This window comes from Cynocephalus volans, chromosome 3 (genome assembly GCF_027409185.1).
Source record: "Cynocephalus volans isolate mCynVol1 chromosome 3, mCynVol1.pri, whole genome shotgun sequence".
NCBI classification, from domain to species: Eukaryota; Metazoa; Chordata; class Mammalia; order Dermoptera; family Cynocephalidae; genus Cynocephalus; species Cynocephalus volans.
Window position 1 is genome coordinate 159,467,478 of NC_084462.1, and position 25,694 is coordinate 159,493,171.

The 25,694-nt window shown below is 39.5% G+C and overlaps 1 protein-coding gene across 5 annotated transcripts in view; it reads left to right on the forward strand.

Moving 5' to 3' along the window:
• NRXN3 (neurexin 3) overlaps window positions 1-25,694 on the forward strand; it is a 1,519,487-nt gene that overhangs the window by 700,687 nt on the left and 793,106 nt on the right. For all 5 annotated transcript variants that reach the window (XM_063091545.1, XM_063091547.1, XM_063091543.1 and 2 more), the window contains 3 exons: window positions 16,445-16,564; window positions 24,226-24,607; window positions 25,393-25,583. In XM_063091545.1, the coding sequence (XP_062947615.1) occupies window positions 16,445-16,564; window positions 24,226-24,607; window positions 25,393-25,583 (693 nt within the window). The remainder of the gene's footprint in view (window positions 1-16,444; window positions 16,565-24,225; window positions 24,608-25,392; window positions 25,584-25,694) is intronic.

Consider the following 25,694-nt stretch of genomic DNA (forward strand, 5'->3'; position numbering starts at 1 on the left):
AAAGGTCATGGAAAAGAAAGGCTCATAGACAAAATTAAGATATAAAATTATATGGTTCATTAAATCAATTTAAAGCACTTAGCAAAAAGCAAAGGGAAAGTGGTCAGGCAGATAAACACACAGGATAATGTGCAAGTGGATAGAAAGACTACCCTACCTGAATCCTGGGTACACAATGCTTACACATCTTGGTTCTCTCTTTGCAATATTAGCCGTTCTTGCTGATGGGTGCTTACAAGAACCAGAGTGGAGGTTAAGAAAGGGGATGCAGTAGCTGGCAGGCATCTGGAGCCATCACAGCATTGCCCTACTGGAGAGACATGAGGGCAAGTAGATCTGGCCGCAGCTTGCCAGTTAGCCTGATGACCAGATACACGTTTTATTTATTTATTTATTTATTTATTTGTTTATTTATTTATTTATTTATTTATTTATTTATTTATTTATTTATTTATTTATTTATTTATTTATTTATTTATTTATTTATTATCTGTATGTCTTAAGCAGAGCAAGTTTGGAGCCAGAATGAGACCATAATGGGTGTCATCAATGGGTTGACCAATTTAGAGATGACAGCTGTCAATCAGACATGGTCTGAGCTTTATAAATATTCAGGGTTTACTCAGTACTTTCATCCCTTTCTACAGGCAAATGACTCTGTTGTTCGTTCTGTCCTTTTTATCTTTGTTCTACATGCATGTGCTCTCTTTATTTCCTCTATGTCTAACACGTTTTGGAGATTGTCCGTTTGCTTTCCATACTTGACACCCTCTATGGGTTTTATTCATTCCACTTGTTTCTGTTGCTCCTAAATAATACAGAACACACACTGCAACCTGTTAAATATTTTAAGAGTTCTTTTTGGTCTAGAAGATAAAATAAAGCATAGCATAAAGATTCTTATAGTCTGGTCCTGGTTCCCTCTTTAGACTCATCTCTTACCTCTCATATAAATTCCCTTCACTCCCCTGCCATGTAGAACTGCTCACCATTCCCTGAACTTGACATGCTCTCTCAATATCTACATATGGTGGGGAATGTTCTTCCATCTCGGGTCTATCTGGAGCACTACATCCTGCTCATCCTTTGGGAAACATAAACTTCTTTTCTTTCCTAGGAAGTATTACTTGAACACCTCTATCTTTCTAAACCCAAACCCAGACCAGAAGGCATATACACACACAGATACCTCCTTACTCTTACTATGTTCTTAAAGGGTAGTATAGAGAGTACACTCTAGTATTAAAACACTCAAAACATGGTATTTCATTCTCTCTCTCCTCCATTAGACTCTAAGTAACTTTGATCCAGGGAACATAATATATCTTTCCTTTTATACCCAGCCACTAGTCAAAGTCCAGTGTGTTATAAATGAGCAGTGATTATTTGATGAGTAGTTGATTGTTTGATTATTTGTTGAATTAATGAATTTTTAATGAATAAATAAACATTATTATGCAACTATTTGGTGAATATTTGTTCTTAGGGTACAGAGAATTTTTATACTTGTCATTTTAAAATTCAGTTATTATGGGATAATTCTTTCCCCTTATTTCTTCCTTTGAACTTTGTTTTACAAACTACTATTTACTTCTACTTAAATATGTCTTTTATTACTTATATGTCTTAAACATGTCTTTTATTACTTATATGTCTTAAATATGTCTTTTGTCAATTAATAATAACCACAAGCAGCATTGATCTTTTGGGCACTTACTCTGTGCCAAGCTGTGTATTAGAAATTGTCCTTCCACTGGTCACAAGGGAACTGGATCAAACCACAACACTGCATGAAAGTAGCTAGGATTATGATTTAGCAGAAGCATATGTGCCCTCATACAGGATAACTGAATGTAATAACATGTAACCACATTTTCTTCATTTTCCTGTTAGAAGATGTTCGTTGATTCACAATTTGAATTTCAATGTCCATAAGCTGCATTTATATACATTCATATAAATACATGTTGAATAACTACCAAGTCTAAGCCTTGAACTAGAACCTGAAAAAGACAGTACAGCTTTTGCCCTCCTGGTGAGTTTGCAGCCAGTATAATCTCAAAATGAATGGGAAATAGAAAGTCAGGTTACTGAGGTCAGCATGACCCACTTCAAATCTAACTGAGGACACTGAGTTCCCACAGACATTACAGTCAGATCCCAGTCAATGTAAACTCACTGCATAATCAAATACCCTGATATGCAAATGTCCTCTCCCTCAGCAGCATAATCCAGAGCCTGCAGGGATTCACCTCTTCTCATCCATGACACTCCTGGGGATGGGAGGGACTTCCCTGCTGCCTCACACACCCATTTTCCATTCTCACCCAGCCTAAAAATCAGTTGAAAGAAGCATGTCTAGTTTTTTTTACCATCTTTAGTTCCAAGCCTCCACTACTGCACCCTCAGAAGCAGCGCTGGTCTAGTAGACCTGGTCTGAAGTCTTATCCACTACTTACATATTCATCATCTGTCCAGGAGGCGGTTAAGAGCAAAGGCTTGACTTTCAGATAAGCCTATTTTTGGATCTACTTATAAGCTATTTGCCCCCAGCCAAGATAATGTAACATTCCTGTTTCTTGCTTTCATCATCTATGAAATGGGATATCAGTGCTTACTTCCCAGTATTGTGAGGATTAAGCATTAAGTCCAATACAAAGTATACCAGTGACTTCATGCCTCATCATCCCCACTGGGCTCCCACAGCCCTTCCCCCTAGCACCCCTGTGCCATGTCTGGGACTGTCTAGTTAACCTCTGAAATGAATAAGAGCCCTAGTTTATGCTTGCATTCTAAAAGAGCCACCAGTAGCAAAAGGGGTGTGGAGCGGAAGCATCATTTAGAGTCATAGAAAATCTGAAATAGCTTGCTGTTGGGACAGTGAGTGAGAGAGAGCTGTAAGCTCATGTTCTAGTCACAGTGGCCCCAATGTTGGGTTGGGCTTGATGGGTCATCCTAGTAGGCAGTGCAGTGGGAAGCCTGTATAGCAGAGCAGTTAAGAGTATACGCTCTGGAGCCAATGCATGGTTTGTCCAAGAAGAGTCACCCCAAAGAGCCACAAACTCTTCATGTGTGAAATCACCATATGCCCTTCGAACCTCTCTCAAGTGTTTCCCAGTTTTGCTCATCAGAATACCCTTTTCCTCTCTCTCATCAACTAGCTTATCACCAACCTTCCAAAGTCCTGCTCTTGATTCATCCTAGTCTTTCCTATGTTCTTCAGCAGCTCTGTCTCTGACTCTTAACTCTTGCTGCCTTCACACCGAGCCTCTACTCCCAGCCATGGGAGCCATGATGAGTGATTCAGAGCTAGAGAATATGTCAGACATGCAAGATTTGGAATAAAGGAATAACAGGTTCACTAAAACACACATTTGAAATAATTTTTTCAAGTAGGGTTTGGACCTGAAAATCTGTCAAATATACAGAATGAGGGAGTAGTCTCAATACACATAAAAATAAACAAAAATGGATATCTTGAGGGTATGACCTTAAGAGAGGGTTGGGAAAATAAGAGATGCCATGGAGAAAATCTGGAAAAAGAAATAGAAAAAGGAAGCTGAGGAGAGAAAGAAAGGTTGGCAAAAGCCAAATCACAAATCAAATTATAGTTGAAGTCATATGATGGGAGGTTCAGGGAGTGTTACATGCATAGAGAAAGAAAGCAGAGGTTGGAACTTTGGGGACCACCAGAATCAAGTAACAGACAGAGGAAGAGGAAGGGGTAAGGAGGGGTTGAGCATCTAGGTTCATAAATGTGGGAAACCAAGGAGAGTCATTTCACTGGATATGGAACTGGTTGGTGAAGTTAACGGTGATAAAGAGGACAGAAAAATGTTCAGTGAACTTGGCAGTTTGCAGATTACTAGTAACCAAATAGAGCAGCAGAGGAAATAACAAGCTGCTGAAAGGTTGGTGGAAAGGGATCAGAGGGTGGAAGCACACTCAGCAGCAGTAACCAAGGGGTACATGGGATCTGAGAGGACGAGCCCCATCGGGCGGGCCACTCTAAAGAGTCGAGGCAGATGACAGCAAGAGGAAGAGCGGGGTTATGTGGAGGGCTTCTGTGAGGGGCGTGAAAGTTGGGGGCACCTAAAGGGAAGAGCTCACAGAAAGGCAAAGTCTGAAGGTGGAGGAAAGAGGGGAGACCATTGTTAAAACAAGATTCCAAAAGATGAAGAAGAGAGCTTAGTCTTGTTCAGGATGAGAAAATCCTTGCTCTGATAATGGAAGGCAAGCTTTGGGCTAAACTTATGGGTATAAGGAAGGGATTTCATTCATTCACTTAACAAGCACCCCCTGCGTGCATAGATGCAGAGGTGGACGTTTTAGTCTTAGCTTTAAAGGTGCCTCCAATCTGGGTGGGGATATGGATGACTAAAGAATCTGTTTGCAACAGCATGAAATAAACTACGGAAGGTACTGACCAGGAGGAGTCAATGGGGAAGAGAATAGCAGGTGGTGATGAGAGAGACATTCAAGAGTTTCCCTGTGAGTTACAGGTTGCGTTGGGAGGGAAATGAAACTAACTGTAGGAAAACAGGGGTTGGTTAAGTCTCTGAAATTTCAGGAGCATCAGATTTGGGAAACTCTGTGAATATTTGCTAATGGAGTGGAGCCTGAGACAGTTCTCGACTTACTTTCTTCTGGTATGCAGAACAAAAGTATCTAGAAGTGATGTTCTCACTTCTGGCTATAAAAATGCAAGGGCTGTGAAAGCTTCCAGTAGAACCACAGGCAACAGTCGACAGTGCAAAGAGCACTGAACTGGGAGTCAGAGCTGCGGTCCACTTACATGGTCATGGGCAATTCCTTCCACTGGTGCAGGGCCTCAGAATTCACTTTAGTGAAATGAAAGATTGTTCTCCATTTTTTCAAAGTGTGGGCAAGAATCCCTTGTGTAGTGGGTCAAAGGGTGTCCCCTAAATATTCATGTCCACCAGGAATCTCAGAAGTTTATTTGTAAGTAGGGTCTTTGCAAATGTAATTAGTTAAGATCAGGTCATACTGGATTAGCATAGGCCTTAAATCCAATGACTGGTGTCCTATCAGAAGAGGACACACAGAGACGAAGGCCATGTGAGGAGAGCAGCAGAGAATGGAGTGATGCAACTACATGCCAAGGAATGCCAAGGATTGCAGGCAACCACCGGGAGCTAGGATGAGGAAAATGAAGGTTCTCCCCTAGAGCCTTCACAACCCTGCTCACACCTTCATTTCAGACTTCTGGCCTCCGGAACTGTGAGAGAGTAAATTTCTTTTGCAAGCCACCAAGTTTGTGCTCATTTGTTACAGCTATCCTAGGAAACTAATGCAACCCATATCAGGAATACCTAGGATCTTGTTTAAATGCCATTTCCTAGATCCCATCCCAGATCGTCTGAATCAGAAGTACTGAGACTGGAGTCCTGCAATCCGAGTTATTAACATTAGTGATAGATGCCCCTTATGAAGTTTAAATAATGTGAGAACCCCTGGCCTAGATTAGTCCTCAACAGCTCTGAAAAATCTGAAAGTTAAAATGATAGGACTATTTCATGCATATTGATGACATCCCCCTGGGTGAAGTGTGACACCTGCCATCCTGTATAGATCACAGACAGAGGACTTTATTACGTTAAAGTGAAAGAAATAACCAGATTATTTACATGCTTCTAGACACTTTTATGTGTTTTGTGTTCCGGCAGCATTTTAAAGATAAAAGTCTTAGGTATGTTATTGTTCCAAAAGAGAGATTTACCTTTGAGCAATTTGACAAATGTTGAAATTTCTCTTAATCTGTTTTCTTCCCTGTCACTTTCTCTATATGTGTCTCTCTTCTTCCATCTTATCTTGCCTTTCTTCTCTTCTCTGCCTCTCTTCATTTTCTATTCACTCAGAAATTAAAGGCACATCATTGCGTACATTGATTTAATAGTTTTATATTCTTTATCCTGAAGGACATAGGAGAATATTTCACTGTGAGGATTAGCCTTTGCATGTCTTAGCCATTTTTGGCGCATGTCTTGGCTAATAGAGGCTGTACAGTGTAGAAGTTGAGGGAAAAAGGGACCTAAGCTGTCCATGTTCAAATCCCAGCAATTACTACTTATGTGACCTTGGGCAGATGACTTAATGATTTTCTGCCTCAGAGTCCTCATATATAAAATGTGGATATTAATAGGTCCTATGCATCAGTCAGATCCTATCAGGTACGCTGAGTAACCTACGCCTCCTTGCTATCTTAGTGACTTAGAAGAACAGAGCTTTATTCACTGCCCACAATAATGTCCGTCATGGTTCTGCTGCAGCACTGCTTTATGTCCTCTTCATTTCTGGACCCCAGCGGAAGAAGCAGCATAGCTGGGCAGGAAATAGAATCCTCCAGAAAGGCCAAACCTACTAGGAAGGGACAGCAAATACTGTATTGTCAAAAAATTATACAGTGAACCATGACAATCTTATAGGATTGATGTGAATATTAAGTTAATATAGGTTAAGCACACAGAATGGTGTCTGGTGACCAGTGTCTGGTAAGTACTATGTACATATTATGTTATTTAACAGTGTCTACTGCAAGTATGAGAAGACATTTATTCATTCACTCTTCAACTTTATTTGAGAATCTGGTGTGCATGCCAAGGACATTGCTATTTAAAGTTGAGAAGCATACAGAAATGAAGATCTTGGTCTATGCCTTGTAGGATCTATATAATCCTGCATGAACAATGTAAGGAGGACAGGATAGTTAATGACTCAGACTTCCGGATGGACTGAGGGCCCCACCATCAGGTTACTTAGTGAACACCTCTGTACCTATTCCTCCCACGCAATTGGTTTTTATTTGTTCGACTCCCTCAGTAAACCGCAGAGCTCCTTGAGAATAGCGAGTTTATCTTTTTCATCTTTGCACCTCCAGAGCCTTCCACAAAGCCTGTAGAGTAGGTCCTAAAATTTTAAATTAAACTCTTTCTTTATATAGCATGGAAGTGGGGTGGTGATTTCATCCTCACCACTAGGAACAGTTTCCTTCTGCTGGATGCCCCCAGCTAAATCAGGAATTGAGTGCATAAAGTGGTCAGCAGTCTGAAGTTTACATCCATGCTTTGCTGAAACTGTTGCACAGAGATGAAAAGACAGCACATGATAATTAGTTATGTTTTCCAAGGTAACATGCCTGACCCGTGGCTACACTTGCTGCATTAGGAGCCGGTTGCATTCAAGTCTTATTTAAGGGGAGACAAATAAATTTGAATTAAAAGACTCGATTTATTTTTGTTGATGCTGTGGTTTTAACTTCTTTTTCTCTCTGTGCTTGTCTTGCAAGTTTTATTTTAGTGGGCACTCTAAAGAGATATTTCTAGTGAAATGAAGAGCTGTAATTTCTCATTTTCTAACCTACATACATATTATTTTGGGAAGGAGAAATATCATCATCTTAGTGAGGACCAGAATAGGCTGCTAATCCAGTCTCCTGGATCCCCCAGTTACATAAGCCAGACATTAAGAGGATAAGAGGGTCTACCCAGGTGCTAAGACCATTCCATGTGGTGGCTGCCTCTGTCCACAGTGTGTGGTCAGCTAAAGCCATCAAGCCATAAGCTGATAGGCCTTGTAATTATCATTCCAAAGATTCAGCTGCAAGTATCACTCGTTTCCCATTCTTACCTTAGACTTAGCACTTTCTACTGTAGAGCACAGATGCTGCAGAAATGGGGATGGATCTGGAAGTGCCATCTGCACAGGACTCTTTTTCTTGGGATACTTTTAAAACCTAGTGATTATATCTTTATATCTAAAATAAAACTCACCCTCTGGAGTGTGGTAATGATTTAGAAACATATAGAGCCTAGAGGGACATTAGTATTGAGATCATATCTCTTAGCTTCTTTCTTGAACAGAGTTAAGCAATTTAAGAACAGTGGTGATCTCTCGGTCTCGGAAGTCCTCCACGGTTCACAGTGAAGAGCCATGTGATTGCCTTCAGAGACCTATGCCACTTCCTCTCCACCTTGGGGGTTTGGTCAGTTTTTGGTCATTTACACCCATCGCCCTTCAGTGTGCCCTGAGTGCTGACAGCAGACCTACTATCCTCTGTGGACGTCATAGACTTCAGGCAGCTGCATAGCTTAATAGGAAGAACTCTGTCTAGGCAGACAGGAAGCTTGGATTCTTAATTTAATTTCACAATTTAATGGCTCTGTGACCTTGAGAAAGTCACTTAACCTCTCTGAATCTCATTCTAGGCAACTGAGGTTACCTCTGGAGTGTGGGAAATGATGGAGTGTGATGTAAGTGTTGTCTTAGTTTGAGTTCCCTTGAGAGCAGAGACTGAGACAAAGACTTGGGACAGGTGCTTTATTTGGAAGTGGTCCCCAAAAGCGGGAGTGAAGGAGCAGAGAGAGTGAAGTGCAGGAAGGAACAGTGTGAGAGCTGTGGAGGTCGGGGATATGGAGCGTGGCGGCCAGTGCCTCCCAGGGTTGTCTGCCTAGAACAGAGGAAGGTGAGGCATTTATCCGGTAATCCAGAAGCTCCGTCCCCCCACTGCAACCGGTACCTCTCTTTTCATGTTACTTTCATTCTTCCATCAGCATCCCAGAAAGCTGCATTTTCTTCTGGCCAGGAAAAAAAATATTTAAAAGAAAAAGTAGTGACTTTATTTTATTTATATCTGCTGCCTGCTGTCTTTCAGCTCCAAATTTGTTTAATTCTCCCTACTGCCAAAGTGCTCCCTTTCTTTTCTTCCTCTACCCTCAATAAATTTGATCTCATTTATTTATTCATCCATTTCTGTGTATTCAATGTACTGTAATTATTTATCATTTATTACTGTATTGGGAACCTTCCTGAATTAGTCCAACCCATCCTATTGCTAAAATATAGTTTATAACTCTCTTCTGCTTCTTTTCCATTTCTTCTCTCTCCCTCCACTTATCTGTTAATTTGTTTATTTATTTTGCTCAGTTCTATTTATTCACTTACTATTTTTCTAATGCATTGAGCACTTACTTGATGCAAGTTACTATGCTTAGTTGTTGGGGATTATAAAGGTAGCGTATTCTCCCTCAAAGGGCATAGAATTGAACGCAAAAGTGTGTGCGTGCCTGTATATATCTGCAATATAAAGGGCAGAATGATCAGTTGCAACATAAAAGTATATCTGAATTACTGGAGAAATGAACACTCCCAGCTAGGAGGGCCAGGAGAGGCTCAGAAGAGATGAACGGAGATGGAAAGGTTATGAAAGTAATGAAGGCAGACTAATGTGAGATGTCTTTTGCCTTCCTTAATTCATATTCAAAGCTAAATATTAATCATTAAGCTTAATTTACTAGACCTTTCAGTTCATAATTGAATATCTATTTTTTATTCTGCTTTTTATGACTAAGGGTCAATTCAGAAGAAAATAGACTTAAGTTGGCAATTTATTAAGGAGTGATTGGGGAACAGGTTCCAGGGCATGCCTGGTTACAATCTCTTTAGCTCAATCTTCTCCAACTTCAAAATCTGTCTTTAGTGCTAAACAGTAAGATCCCATGGTCAGAAAGACCCTAAAACACTATAACATCTTAAATCATCAAAAATAAGTCTAATTTGTATTGATAATACCACGACAAAAGTGAGAGAATTTCTAATATATTTTATAAAGTTTTTTAAAAAAAGAATAGAATCAATATCCACAGAAAGATCTTTTTGCCTTTCCCTGAGCAAATTACCCTCATTTCTGGAAAAGTAGCTTCATGGAAAGAGATTATCACAAGAAATCTTGAGACTGTCGTCAGCTCACCGCTGCTGAGCAATGCTGTAAATGTATGGCTTAGGGCAGAGGTTTGGTGGCAAATTAGGGGCAAGATTCTGTCTCATCTTTCATGATGTCATTTGTTCTTTGGGGATATATCTGCCCCAAACTCATTCCATCTCAAAATTGAGATGCTCCATTCTCTTAGCCAAGATGCATGAGTTCATTTCACACTGTGATCACATTTTAGAGATCCTATTGAATGGGCTGCCAGTGTTTGCTTTGTAATGTTAAGGACACTCCTTGTTCCAGTCCTAAAGCATGGGCTAGAGAACATAACGGAGGCCACGCAGGAAAAATGAAAGGAAGGAAGGAAGGGGAAAGGAAGGGAAGGAAGAAGGAAAGAAGGAAGGAAGGATGACAAATAGCAGCAACCTAATAATCTTGCATCATCAGTAGACAGTGGTAGCCTAAGGAACAAATTAACACTTTACTAAAAAAATCAGGCAACAGTGAACTTTGATTCACACTTCTAGCAGTAGGAAGCTGCCAGGAGCTGGTATCAAGTGTGACTGATGCTAGCTAGGTAGGAAAGACACAATAACAGCCCCTGGCTAATAGCATCAACTGGGTCTTACTTATTATGGAATCTTTCCCTTTTCTGTTGAGGCTGCCTCCATTTACCCAGGTTCTCGGACGAAAACCTTGGAGTCAACACTGATTTCTCTTTCCCTCTCCTACTCCTAATTCACCTCCCAAACCAGTCTCGAAGTCCTGTTGACCCCACCCCTAGATTACATCCCAAACCTCTCCACTTCCATTTCTACTGCTACCTCCTCAGTCTAAGTTACTTTCATCTCCTGTCTTTAACAGATTCCTGATATTTCTCCTTGGTTTCATTATTGGCCTCTTTTGGACCCATGTGCCCACAGGCACCAGAGTAATTTTTAAAACATAAATTAGATCATATGATCTCCCCGTTTAAAACCTTCCAAGAGCTTCCAGTTGTATTTAGAACAAACAGCATCGAGGTTCTGTACCATGTCCTCTAGGGCATCATGCGATCTGCCATCTTCTCTCCTACCACTCTCTCCCTTGGGTACAAGCTCCAGCCCTTGTGGGCTTCTCTTTTGTCCTCTAATATGCCAAACTCATTCTGGGCGTCTGCTCTTGCTGTCACCCTGCCTCAGATATTTGCGTGGTTGGCTCCTTCACAAATGTACCTTGTGAGAGAAGCTGTCTCTGACCATCTCACTTAGGAGCTTTCCACCTAACTAGATACTCAGGGCAAGAATAGAGAAGTCACCTTAGAGAGGCCTTCCTGGAACATTCTATAAAGTAGCTGATCCTGTAACCCCATTCACCACCCCAGTGATATTCATCTTATTACCCTGTTTTATTTTCTTTATAGAACTCTCAACCCTGACTAAAATTATCTAATATTCCCAATTTGTTTACTGCCCTTCAGATTCCCTCACCCCAAACTGGACTGTAAGATCTATAAGGGCAGGGACCTTTTTTATCTAATCTTATTATCCTCTACACCGGGTGTGGTGTCTGGTTCCATCCTGATGCTCAGTTAACCTTTGTTAAATATATAAATAGGTAGTCTCTGTAATAAACAGCTGGGGGTGAGTAACAGCACTCTATCAGCACCCTGGAAGAGCAGAGAAAAAGATGAGCTGTAGGGAAAGGGATGGGAGTCCATAGTTGAGCATGTTATATGTGGCAGGCCCGATGGTATGTTTGCTTATTCAAGCCTCGTGAATATTGGTGGTGTTCTCAGTGGTTCTTACCTAGCAACAGCGTCTCCAGGAGGGTGCATGTGCTCTGGCTGCATAGCGGGTCACTTGTTTCTGTCACACTTCTCTGGGGATTTCCTCGTAGAAGACTTCCAGGAAGCTCCTTGTGCCTTTCACATCTGTTGCAGGAAGTACGATTGCTCTTCCTGAGACTTGGGGACTCCAGTGAGGATAAATGATCTATTTGAGGTATTTTGCCAAATCAGCTCTAATAATAAATATTTAAAAGTTATTTTTCAATAAAAATAAGTGCTTTAAAAATACATTTATAAAAGTAAAACAAACAAACAAAAAACAAAACAAAACCCCAAACCCACCGCAATTGCTGTTGGGTTATGAACCTAAAGAAAACAACCAGAACCTGAAATTTTGTGGATGGAAAATAAAATGCTGCTTTCCTATGTCCCTCCTCCTCCTTCTTTAGTCCTATTCTTCTTGGTTCCAACCCTGCTTTTACTTGCCTGACCTATTCTTTCTGCGGGGGGATAACTGATAAAATATATGGTGCGATGGGTTTAGTAGCAGCTAGCCTAACCAGAGGTGCTGGCAGAAATGAAGGTAAGTTTTCTCTTTTCACATATCTTTGGTGTTCTTTAAATCCAACACAGTCAGTCATTTTGAGCATTTACTTACCATATCATTTACATATGTAATTAAATGCATCTTTCACTAAATCTTTCTAAAGGGGCAAATGTCATGTTTTTCATGCATTGTAGGAATTTTGATTCACGTGAAATAGTCCCAAGGAAAATCAAATTACTGTTCTTTTTCCCCATTGGGGTAAAGCAAAGTGATTATAATCCATGTATTATCCCCTTCCTACCCTTACCCCCATTCAAACCAAAAAGTTTTCAAATGTTTTCCAGCCACTTTGGAAGACAATGCTCCCCACCCACTTTTGGAGACAATGTTTTATGGCAGATGGAGGGAATTTCTGCTTCCTGCATATGAGCAAAACCATCTGGTTTATTTGGTTCATTCAGAAATGTGGAAATATATTGACAAACAAACATATATCAGGGGTAACTTGTAGTTTTTTTGGTTTTATTGCTCCTGGGGGAATAACACAGTCATGTCATATGAACAGTCTGGTTTAAAAAGAAACCTACACAGATTAAAAATAATTAAAATCTAAAGTTTACCTGGTGAAGGTATGTGCCTTTAGGAATGCTCAAATACAGATTTTACCATACACTTCCATTTCCTATCTGCCAAAAGAGAAAAAAATCTGCTAATATTTGAATGTCATCTTCCTCCAAGCAATCAACAATAATTTTTCTCTCAAAGAGAGCTTTTTGGCCAATGTTTCATTTTGATTTTATTATGAGTTCTGGCTGCTTAAAGAAATAGGACTTCCATGGGGTTACTGTAGAATAGGTCAAGAAAACAATCTAGTCAATATATTTCATTCTTGGTAGCTTGTTCTCTATCCCCCAATTATCAGAGAATTAGATCATCTTCTGTGAGACAAAGCCTTACCACACTACAAAGGGGTGGTGGTAAATGAGTTTGCAGTAAGGCTAGACTGAGTGGGCATTTGGGTATTACCCAAAAAATTTATTAAAAGCTCTCTCTTCTACAATAATAAACAGTTCAACACTCCACTTCTATGAACTTCTGCATCCCAGAAATCTTCATCTGTGATTTTGCTTCTTATTCCAGGCATGGGTGTCATTACCCAGGAAATTCAACTAAGAGGTGTCAGATAATTTATTAGTTTTCTCTATTTTGATCTAACAGTTATGGTCTATGCAGCCTAAAGAAAATCAAAGGAATTTTTCGTGGTCAATATTTATTACTTAAACTCATAGGAAAATAGATGGTTTTGAATTTTTTTTTTTAAGTTCTCACCAGTTCTGTTTTAAATTCCAACTTCTAAAAAATGTTTTCTCCTTCTTCCTACTATCTGGACCATCCTTTACTTACAGCAAAGAACTCTTTATATTTGTTATTTAACCAGTGCTGCTTCACTGGCTTTTTGCTTGAATGATCCAGAGAAGTTTTTCCATAGACTAGAACCTCCTGCTTTAAAAATACGACAGTTTGTGTGTTTCAACCTTCAGCTTGTGCCTGCATCTTACATCGCTTATCAGTCCAGAGTCTTATGCTTGGGCTATAGATCAGATTTTCTCCTCCCCTCTATTTGCCTAGATTTCCAGCTGAGTTTAAACATCACTTGTTCTATAGTAGGATGAGTTGACTTTTTGGCTTGATTAAGGATAAATGCCATTGACTCTTCACTTCTGGATGACTAAAGTTTGGCAAAAGCTCACTGAGATTTATTTGTTTACTGCTTGTGAATGAATATCGAATAATATTCCCTGCCGTTTTAATGAAACAGATGAGAATCTTCTTTTCTATTCTTAGAGTAATGAGAATTATTGGTGTTGGAGTTATCCAATGTAACTAAATAGCAGGGCATGAGAAATTTCAGTTATTTTTTCCCCCACTTTTAGTCATAGGCTATCACATTCTAAAGTTTTAGAGTCCAAAGGACAGCTGTATTTTGTGTTTGGATCTGACCAGCATGGATATCAAGGGATACCATAAGAGCTGAGGAACCTGCAAAATGGTAGCATCATTTAAACACACGGGGCCGAGACAAAGCACGTTTTACACCTCTTTAGCTAATCTGACACTGATATAGCAGTGTCCCTCAGATGACTATGTTTGTGTTAGTCATTCTCCCTCTTGTTTTGTCTCCAATCATAAAAATTAAGTGATGTGCCTACACTGCTTAAAGAACAGATGCCAACTTAGGGGAGACGTTTTCAATAGCCTGCATTTGTGACATTTCTGCGTCCGTAGCCAATATTCTCACATCTTTCTTTACTTTCTTTGTTCTTATTGAAGCATTTGCATGTAGATGAAAGAGGATTAAAGCATTAAAAAATAAAAGGACAGATTTGTTTTTTCTGAGAACATCTGCTCTTGTTATAAAGTATCCACCTGATGTGGTCCATTTTCTTCCAATGCCCTCACAGTTTGCTGTTGTGAAGGCAAGTGTTACATCAGTCTGAGACCTGAATTAATGAGATAATGAAGACTGCAATCTAGTAAGTTGAAACGTGAGGAAAATCCTGTTATAATACATACATTTCAGGTAATATTAAAGGCAAGGACTTTCACAAACTAAGAGAAGATGAGATGGTCTATAAAATGGTTTATTGTAGAAGAGTTTTTTCCTGAAGATTCATTGATCTCATGGCACCACTACCCAATTTTGGGTATGTGTGGTCCACTTGGTTTCTCCACTGAATGCTCAAGATTCTTGTCAATTTGGGTTTGGGCTTTGGGTACATTCTGAAAATTTTTAAATACAAATTATTTGTTGTATGCTTTATAATTAAAATAAACTTTGAAAGTCTGTTTATTTTTTAAGAGGAAAATTCCTCCAAACTTCAGCTACTACCATAACGCTTATAAGCAGCAGAAAGTAGGAATGCTAATTACTCAGAATTAAAAAGTACAGTTTAAAATTACCTTGAGATCTCTACTCAGGTGATACTAATTTTTTTTTCTTTCCTGGACAGTATGTAATACCTTCAGTCTTGGAGGTAGAAGTGGAAGAGTGGCTAGTGAAAATTATATAATAAAGCTTTAAAACTTACTCAGATAAAAATGTATTGAACTAAATTAATAGTTGCCTAAGAAATAAAACCTATGTGGACATTAGTCATTCAAGAAGCACTTGTTAAAGTGTGTGCTACATACCTGGTCCTGTGCTCAGTACATATGGAAGCCAAGTATATCGTCTTCTAAAATATTTCAGATCATAATATTGGCCACTTACGTATTTAATCTTCCTTTTTTTCCAAGTCATTTGCAGGGGTAGGACTTTCTGTATGTTGATTGACTAATCCAAAAATATTTAATCATCATCTTTCTGCATGGGATTGGCTATCTACTTAGCAAAAGCAAACTTGGTCTTAGTCTTCTCTGTTCTATGCAACCTTCTTCATCTTTTCAATTTACATCTCCGTTCAATGAGGATACACATTCTAAAGTAACATGACATTTCCCCTAGCACAAGTGTATTGTTTTAATGCTTCACTTTCTCCTGTCTTGCCATCTTTTGCCCCTAAATGTTATCTTTCCTTCCTGCCCGATTCTTCATAGGGTGCACTTGAACTTGGGCTTAAGCATCCTGAGCATAGATCTTTTCAGACAATTTGGTTTATTTATTCATTTAGTGTTGCTCTCTACTAAACATTCTTTTGACCTCAAAAGCTTCCATTTTGGAATTTTACATTATTTCATTTTTTAGGTCTTTGGAGGATGATGAAAAATGGGATAAGTAGGGGCCCCTCACATTTCCTTCAGGAGCATTATCTATAATGAGATTTAAACCTGGACATTATTACCATTGTGATGTTCACTATTGTGATTTCTATGGCCACTGAATTGTGATAGGACCATGGGTTAATGGAAGTGTCAAGTTAAGGGAATAAATGTGGCAGAGTTCCTTTCTCATCCAATTGGTGGATACTCTCTAAAAGCCAGACTGGTGTATTATGCCTAAATTAGCAAATGATTCTAAGAAAAAAAAAATTATGATAAGTTTCCTATATCTTGAAGAAATTCATCTGAGTTCTAAGACAGAAATAAATGACGACTAACCATCATTTTCTGTGGATGTTTACTTTCTGCCATTGGCATTTGAAAACCTTGTATCTCTAGATAAAGAAGGGTATTCATTTCTGTTATTACATTGTCATTGTCCTTAGTATTTGAATTGAGACTTGCATTTGGGGACGGTTGTAGAGGATCCTTTTGGACCAGTGAGACTAGGATGGGTTTTGGAAGTGATGTAATTCCTTGAGTGCTACTGGGTCATGTGCACCAGTGTGGCTTTGACAACCTTGATGCCAGGAACCCCACTTTAAAGGTTGATTCTAACTTTGGCACTTACCACCATCCTTAGGCAAAGGGCCCGAGACCCTGTACGCAGGGCAGAAGCTCAACGACAATGAGTGGCACACCGTTCGGGTGGTGCGGAGAGGAAAAAGCCTTAAGCTCACGGTGGATGACGATGTGGCTGAGGGTGAGTATGGCTGCCGCGACATTCGCCTTCCTTGTGCTCCGAGTCCTCTTGGCCATTCACTGAGCAAACGTTCTTCTCAAAACCTTCTAGTTTGCTTAACAGAAATCACAATTCACATGCTCTGTTGATGAACTCAGGCAAGCCTAGGAAGGTTTTCATTGCTCTGTGTGACAGAGCTCACCCACTACCATAATTACATATTTGTGGGTCCCTATCCTTGGGCACAGAGTATGTGTCTGAAGAACAGATGCTGGGTTCTGCAGACCCTTCTATTATCCAATCACTCGAAAATCACTTAGCAGTCATCCTTCCATATGCTGGTTCCCTCCATCAGTAAATGAATGGGTCATTCTCTAGTAGAGGGAGATGGGCAAACAAGAAATTCAGAAAATTACAGGTTAAAGTAAGTACCTGGAACAGTGCATGATACCTTTAGAAAGTGCCGATTAATGTTTGGCTTAGTTAATTATTCATTTATTTAATCATTATTAATTGAGCACCTATTCTGTACCAAGCACTGTTTTAGAAGTCACCTGGAATATGGTGGTGAACAAACAGGTAAGTTCTTGGCCTGGCGGAGTTCACACTTATGAGGTCCATGAATAATTGAATAAATCCATAGATAAGTAAAGGACCACTCAGAGCCGCACACAACCAACATACATTTCCCTAGAGCTTGATACATGTCAGCAGTGTGCTAGAATTGTGGAAAGCAAAAAGGAATTACAAGAGATTATCTGTTTCCTCAAATAGTGGATCAACCTAGTAGATTAGACAGGATGCTGGTATTTGAAAATAAGACAAGAATATATAATAAGATTCTAATTTGGGTGGATGAGATTATATTTGTCAATCAGAAGAGAAAATAAACACTTTGGGCTGGAGAAATCAGGAGTGGTTTATGTAGGTAGATCTCCAGCCAGAGTTAGATGGAAGGGGTCTAATTGATGAGGTCTCAGATGGAAGAGAGAGGGAACCTTCTAGTGCCATCCTACTTGCTGCCTCCGACAAGCCCACACTTGGTAATATTCCAGAACAGTACACATCCGGTAAGCAGAATTCTTGTTCATATGGGAAAAGAAAACTCGGAGCAGCACAGGGTATTACCTGTAACGTTGTTGGCATTAGATCTGGGCTCTGATATTAACTCTCCGCAGAATGTTGGGAAGGTTACTCACCATCTCTGGGCCTTGTCAAATAAAGTCAGTGGCCTAAGCCATCTTTACAGTTTCTTTTGTAAATGAGACGTCAGGTTAGAGTCAGGAGCCATGGGGTTTAATGTAATCATTGCCACTAAAACGCTTTATGCCCTTGAGATAGATAGACTAAACCTCTTTTTCCTCATTTTTAAACCTGAAATTCTATTATTTCTAAGGCCCTTTCCAGTGTAAGCATTCTGCAATTTGGGGGCCTATAATTTAATTTTGTACTTATGAGTCTGAGCTTTTATACTTCTGGAATCAGGAATTATAGGGAGGCATGTATGTATGTGCGCAGGTGTGTATATGTATATGTGTGTTTGCAGGTGCGCGCGCGCGTGTGTGTGTGTAGAAGACAGTCTGTGGATAGAAGAAAAGCATGTAGCATATATCCAGTGCCCAGTAGGCATTAGATACTGTCTTAGCTGTCTTACACATATCAGCTCCTTTAATCTTCTATAATTCATCATAGCCTTTCCAGGCAAATGTTCTTATTGTCATTTTACGGGAGAGGCACATGAAGCTTAGAGAGAGTTGTGTAATTAAGCTCCAAATACATGTCTGTGTGATTCCATGAAATGAAGCTGCTTGCTGTATACTTCACAATCCATCATAAGAAAATGATTTATCTTACAATATAGGAAAAATATAATGAAATAGGTCAGGGAGAGAGGGGAATACATTTCAGAAGGTAGACTTCTTCCTGTCTCCTACACACACACACACACACACACACACACAAAACAAAGGCAAACAGAACCATAACAACCATCCAAAAGACTTCAATTATACATGAGCGTAACTTAGTAGTAGGAGGTAAGGTTACTGGTCTACATGCCTGAAGGGTAAATTAGCTTTATGAAATGAATATATAAAAGCAGATGTAACAATGGTTACACTATTTAAAACCCATAGTCAACCTGACTATGAACTGTTAGATGGATGAGCAGAGGCTCATCCCTTGCTAGCTTATCTGGGCTTGTCCTGATTAAGCAAAGGATGGCCCAATTCACACAATGTTTTGAATAGAAGCCACTAGGTGGCGACCTCACCCCAATCACTCCCCACAGTGAGCTCCTTTCATTTTCCTTGCAAAATATGCCCTGAGAGCATAGTCATTAAAAAAAAAAAATGCAGAACATAAGGCACTGAAATGTATATACCCTCTCTTGGTCATTATTCTTTTACAGAAACTTTTGAATAAAGGTAATTATAAATTGTGCTTTCTCTTACCACTTATCATGAAAAAGCAGGGCTAAACCATGGAATGCTCAAGTCATCCAGTAATCTGATATTTGAAATTAATGAAACCCTTTCATTTTCAGCCTTACCCCCGCTTCATTGCTGATGGAAGAATACAGCCATAAAAATAAAGGCATTTTGGAGAGGAAAAGAACTATTTTGCTTATGAACTACAACCACGGATTGCTTTTTACAGTGATCGGGGGTTGGGGAGTTTTAATTTTAGCTCACAGAAGTCATCAAATCAGGCAGTGAAACTAAAATATCACACAGTCCCCAGGTTATTAAGTAGTGTCTTGTTGGCTTATTTAGTAATAATCTTTTTCATGCTGTTTAGGTCTCCCACTGTGCCAAATTTTCAGCTAGTTTGTAGAAACAGTGCAAAGAATAGGTTGGACTCACAAGAAATCAGAAGCAAAGAAAGAAATATTTCTCAACCTGGTGCTTTTCATTTATCGTAATATCATTGTATTCTCGGAAAAGTATTAAGTTCAGTTGACAGTTATTAAGGATTGATTGATTGATTGAGCTAAATTTCTACTATTAAGAATAAATTAAAAGAATGCCTCACTTGGGTTACACTCCTCAGAAATTGGGGCCTAATGTTGCATGAACCACCCACTCCATTTCTCGCTAGTACAGAAATTCACCCTGTTTTCAATTTCAATTCTCTGGTCCATGTTGACTTCTCCCTCCCTTTGTCCTACACAGCACATACAGCAACACGCTATAAAAAGCAATTACCTAAAGTTTTTCATTTAAAACTTGTTTCTCATATTAATTAAGGGTTGAAAATGTTAGATTAAAGAAAATGTAGTTCTTCATTGCAAGACTTATTAAGAACTTTTAATAAGCTAATGTACACTGCTAATTTTTGATAAGCATGCAGTATTTGCCAACTTATTTGGCTCCAGAATTTTTTTTTTAATAAGGAATTTCATAGCACACTTTTGAAAAATGTTGATATCATGGAGAAAAGAATGTGGGACCAATGGATCTGGAGAATTGTGGGCAAAATGTGAGAACCCTTTACTGAGACTCTATAAGCCTTTATTTTCTTAATGTCTCTCCCTGTGTCTGGGAAAAATGCGAGGCCGTTGCTTCCTCTTAGCCTTTCCCATTGTATTTTTCCTAAGCTCTTACTGTTGGTCAGGAACCTCGTGTGCAGAAATGGTGATGATCCAAAGTCTGACCCTAAAGCAAAAGTCTCAAGCTCCTTCCCCAGATGTTAGAGATGCCTTCTGTGCTCAGGCCCCTCCGCTAAACAGTGCAGGACATATAGAAGACACAAGAATGGTCCCTACTTCAAAAGAGTTTGCAATCTAATAAAAGAGAGCAAATTAAAAAAATAAGTGAAATAGCCAGAAAATAATTAAAGCAATTCAAAGCAAGGAAAAATAATGCTAATTTATAATAACTAGCAGTTCAAGCCCTAGGTACTATTCTAAGTGCTTTATCTGTATTGATACATTTAACCCTGATAACTGCATACCCTATTTCACAGATGGAAAACTGAGGCATGGAAAAGTTGAGTAACTCCCCCGAGGTAACTCAGGTAAGAAGTTGTGGAGCTGGAATGCAAACTCAGGCAGTAGAGCCTCAGAGTCTACATGCTCCTACATTGTATGCTACTGCCTCGTGGGAAGTTACAGGTTGGATCTGGCCAAAATTTTCCATAGGTTTATGTTCTTCATCACTCCAAGGGCTGGTCAGCAGACTGCTCGTTGGCCCTCAGTGGAATATGGAAGCGAATGTGTGGATGGGAGCCAAGGCAGCAAGGCTGCTTCAGAGAGGGTTCCGAGTATATTACCTATAAGTTAGACGGAATGACATGATACTTGGCCATTGGGAAGAAGTGTGAACTTATTTTAAAGGCGTCTGTATGGAAATTTCACCGGTTAAATTCCACCTACTGCTTTTCTTGGGCAACAGTGTGAGAAATTAATCAAGCCTTTTTTCCAAAGACAGTAGAGTGCACACACACAAAAAAAGATGTAGGCTTTGGAATTAGTACGTCTGGATTCAATTTGGGGGTCTACTATATTTACCACCTGTATGCACTTTGATTGCATTGCTTAACCTCTAAGCTAAATGTCCTCTCCTCTAAAGCAAGATAATGATACCTATCTACAACTTTATTGTGATAATGACATTTGATGGTGGTTATTGCAGTGCTTAGCATAGTGCCTGCCATATAGGGAACACTCAGTAGTCTTGGTTTTTCCTTATTATCTTTCTCCCAAGTTACTTGTCTTTCCTCTGAAATTTGCAAACAGTTGCTGTGAGGTATGTATGTATATTTTCCCATTAAGTGGAAAGGAAGGAAGTGTCGTCTGCAGACAGCATTTAGAGGTGACGAGTAACAGGGTTTCCAGTTACTAATATTGATAAGATGACACACAGATTTAAATCTTTTGTTTTATTTGGTTGGTACAGTTTTCAAACTTTAAGCAATCTCTTTCATACTTTTCCCAGGTGCCATAGCAATATTTATTTATTTTTTGGAATCTCCATCCACAGAGGAGTGAGTTCTTTTAGCATATAGTGAAACCAATTTCTTTTATAATTTGGACCCAGGTCACCTTCACCCTCTCCCCTCCCCAACTTCTAGAGAAGCTGTGTTCTGAGTCATCCTAAACGCTAACTCAGTCTGTCCCTGGGCTAAGCCCTTAAATTCCATTGTTAGCTTCTCTTCTCTTACCCAAGTCCTGGCTCAGTCTCTCTTCTATCTCAAGCAACCCCTTACATTTTTTTTTTTTCTTGCTTGCTTTATAAAATTGATTTTCAGGTGAGTAGAATTTCCTAACCCTTCAATCCTGGAGGTTAATTTATCCACAATTTCTCTAAAAGCTCCAAGTTGACTTCAAAATTGTCTCTTCAGATTCCTTTTCGAGCCCCAGTTTTTACCAGGGACCACTCATTCTCATTTTTTAATTCTCATTGTAGACTTTTTTTAAAAAAAATGAGAATTATCAAGACTATCAGCATCACCATGGTTCAGTTCCTCTGTCCCCATGAAGATTGGCTCTGACTTCACCCCCACCACCCCTATCATTCTCCAGCCCTTGTAGGAACAGCTGTAGCCAAATTGGCATTAGGTGTTTCTTTCAGTCTCTTCATTGTTTTACAGCAAGTGAATTTAGGTTATGTTATTTTGCATTTTTATGACCAGTCCAATCTTAAATACTAAGTAATTTTATACAGTAATTTTTTCCTAGTTATTCAATTGTTAGAAGATTTATGTTGCCTTTTGATTTTTGTTCTACTATAATTTTACGTTTAACTTAACCAACATCATTATTTTATTTTCGCTTCTATTAAGAGAATGATTTGTCACGAGCTGTCAAAACACCACACAGAAGTTCATAAAATGCAAATCAGATTTTTGTGCTTATGAGCAAATCTTTGGATTAGGTATGAGTTTGCTCCCAAAGAGATGAAATCAATATTGAGCATCAAAGGGTGTGATCTGGTTGAATATTCCACATATTGAAGTTTAAAGGACTCAAGAAAATATACTCCCCCGGCCCCCTTTTTTGGGCACGAGTTCTGAGCCAATAAAGAAAAAAAATGCAAGGCAGATGGAAACCAAATATCATTTTTATTAGTGATAACCTGATGTTAATAAATATGGCTTACCTGTAGTGAACTTCAGAATTAGACAGAACTGCCCACTTGAATGCTAATTCAGGGCTAGGAAGCAAGCCTTTCTCCTGTAACAGCCATGCTGGGGATGAGTGGAGTAGAATGGGTTTTTGCTGAAGACAGCTTGCTCCCCCAGAGAGAGACAGGAAGCTCAGGGGCTGAGATGCACACACAGTTCCTCTTTGCAGATTATCCTCAGTATTTCAGATTCTGTCACGCTTTTTCTTTTGCAAAGTTGTAAAATAGGGGTAAAGAGATGCTAGCAGCGTCTTGTATTAACATAGAGGGTAAACAACAGGAGAAGGCAGAAAGAGGGAACTCCCCTTCCCCTCCCTGTACCACTGGCATTAAAAACTGGTTTTAATGAAAGGTTGAAATAGTTAATTTGTATCAGCTGAGGATTTTCAGTTGCAAATGTCAGACACACAACTCAAAAGCTTTCAGCATGAAAGGGAGTCTATTACCACATAGTTTTTAAAAGTCCAGAGTTGTCTGGCTTGATCCAGACCCTCCAATGACATCAGCACAGAGCAACTTTCTCTCCACTTCCTGATTGACTTCTGGGTCAGTGGTCTCCTCAGGCAGCCCAATCCCTCTGGTTACTGCAGGACCTCCAGAAGCTCTAGGCTTTCTTACCCCTTCTGCAAGACTTGCTTGCAAAGAATGCCTCTTTCAAAAGTGTGACTACCAAAGCTGTGGAGCAGAGCATTTACTGGATTAGTTTGGGATGTTGCTAATCCAGGGGTTCTAAGAGTGGTTCCTAGATCAGCCACATAAGTATCACCTTGGAGCTCATCAGAAAATTGTAGATTCTTAGGCCTCATTCCAGATTTTTGAATCATAAACTTTGAGGGTGGGGCCTTAGCCTTTCAGGTAATTCTGTTGCATGTAAAAGTTTGAGGACTACTCTTTAACCCTTAGAGCAAAATCTGTGTTTAAGGGGATAAAATAGATTGAGTAGTCCAGCCCTGGATAGCTTGATTAGGGTCAGATTCATCCAGTCCAGATGTTTAAAGGTCAAGTGACCTTTTAAAGCAGCTTCCCAAAGAAAAATTGTGTTATTATCAGATAAAGCAACAGTTAATGGGCAGGTCCAATCAACAGAGGTTCTACAACAGAACCTTTTCCACAGTTACTAGGTGGTGAGTTATTACAGGAAGAAATATCTGGTAGTGAATGCCTAAGCTTATTTGTTGTGTCTTTACAGGGGAACAACGATTTTTATTCTTACAGTGTGCATTAGTACCCAATTGTTTTTCTGATTGGTGAAAACTAATAGTTTTATCCTTTAACTTGGGTTACCCATGATCTCACAGTTTTCTTTTTGTAATGGGACATTCTTCAGCTTCATGAAAGCATGGGATACCAGGCATATAACTTGGGCTGGACCAGTACTCAGCTCCTGACTGAGGCCGAGTCACGTGGATACTATATTGAGTATTTTGGTTTTTGACACTGATTCAAGAAGAGTGAATACTTTGTGTGGGAACAAATTATACCTAAAACACATAGTAAGGGTGCTATGACAAAATATGGTAACTTCTCCTGTTTGTACTTCATTTACGAATTTCATAGGTACCATGGTGGGAGACCACACCCGCTTGGAGTTCCACAATATCGAAACTGGTATCATGACTGAGAAACGCTACATCTCTGTTGTCCCATCCAGTTTCATTGGCCACTTGCAGAGCCTCATGTTTAATGGCCTGCTCTACATTGACTTGTGCAAAAACGGTGACATTGATTACTGTGAACTGAAGGCTCGCTTTGGACTGAGGAACATCATTGCTGACCCTGTCACCTTCAAGACCAAGAGCAGCTACCTGAGCCTTGCCACGCTTCAGGCCTACACCTCCATGCACCTCTTCTTCCAGTTCAAGACCACCTCAGCTGATGGCTTCATTCTCTTCAACAGCGGTGATGGCAATGACTTCATTGCCGTTGAGCTAGTCAAGGGGTAAGTAGAAGCGATCACATAATTTATGCTGGATATCTTCACTCAAGCCTTACGTAAAATATGGACGTGAAAATAATTGTCCATTCTATTCCTAACCCTCTATTCCTGATACATGCTAGCATCCTGACTGATGAAAAAGATCTAAAGAATGAGTAGGGCTGGAAAGGAGAGAGATTCATGAGTTTATTTAAAGATATGTCACCAACTTTACACTATCACTAATTCAACTTCTTATTATGAAATGTAGTTCTTTAAAACTATAGCAAAAAAGCTTAGTTTTGCAAAAGGGGGCTATAGGGTGTATTTCCTCTATTTCTGGAGTGATACTAACAGCAACCACCAAATTTTTACCAAGAAATTAAATATTGATATTTTAATCTCTGCCAATAGCCCACATATGCAAATTTTTAAAAAGCTGTCCTTTCTTCAAGACATTTTACTACCATGTATTGGAAAACAGTCAAAACAAAAACAAAAACAAATTCTCTGATTGACTGTGAATCTAAATGTCGCCCCCTAGTGTTTTGTAGTGTAACACCCGCACTATTTCGGCTCTGGATAGTATTACTGGGTTGAGTCAAAGAAATAGACTCTATGAATATGGAATTAAAGTGATGTACGATAGAATACGATGTGGCTATTCTTGTAACTGTAAATCAACCTTTAATTATTCCTGCATTATACCGGCATGGGGGATTCAAAGCCTCCTCTGTAGGCTACACATACATTGTCATTAAACCACTTCAGGTAATCTCAAGTGATCGGGTGGTTGTCGTCTGTCATAGGTACATACACTACGTGTTTGACCTTGGAAATGGCCCCAATGTGATCAAAGGCAACAGTGACCGCCCCCTGAATGACAACCAGTGGCACAATGTCGTCATCACAAGGGACAACAGTAACACCCACAGCCTGAAAGTGGATACCAAAGTGGTCACTCAGGTTATCAATGGTGCCAAAAATCTGGATTTGAAAGGTAAACCTTTAAAAAAGTTTATTTCTTTTAGAGCATTTCATACAATAGAATAGCTGTTTCCAGAAGAAAACAAGTTAGGGGTGCCCCACATTTTTGATACATCATGCATAT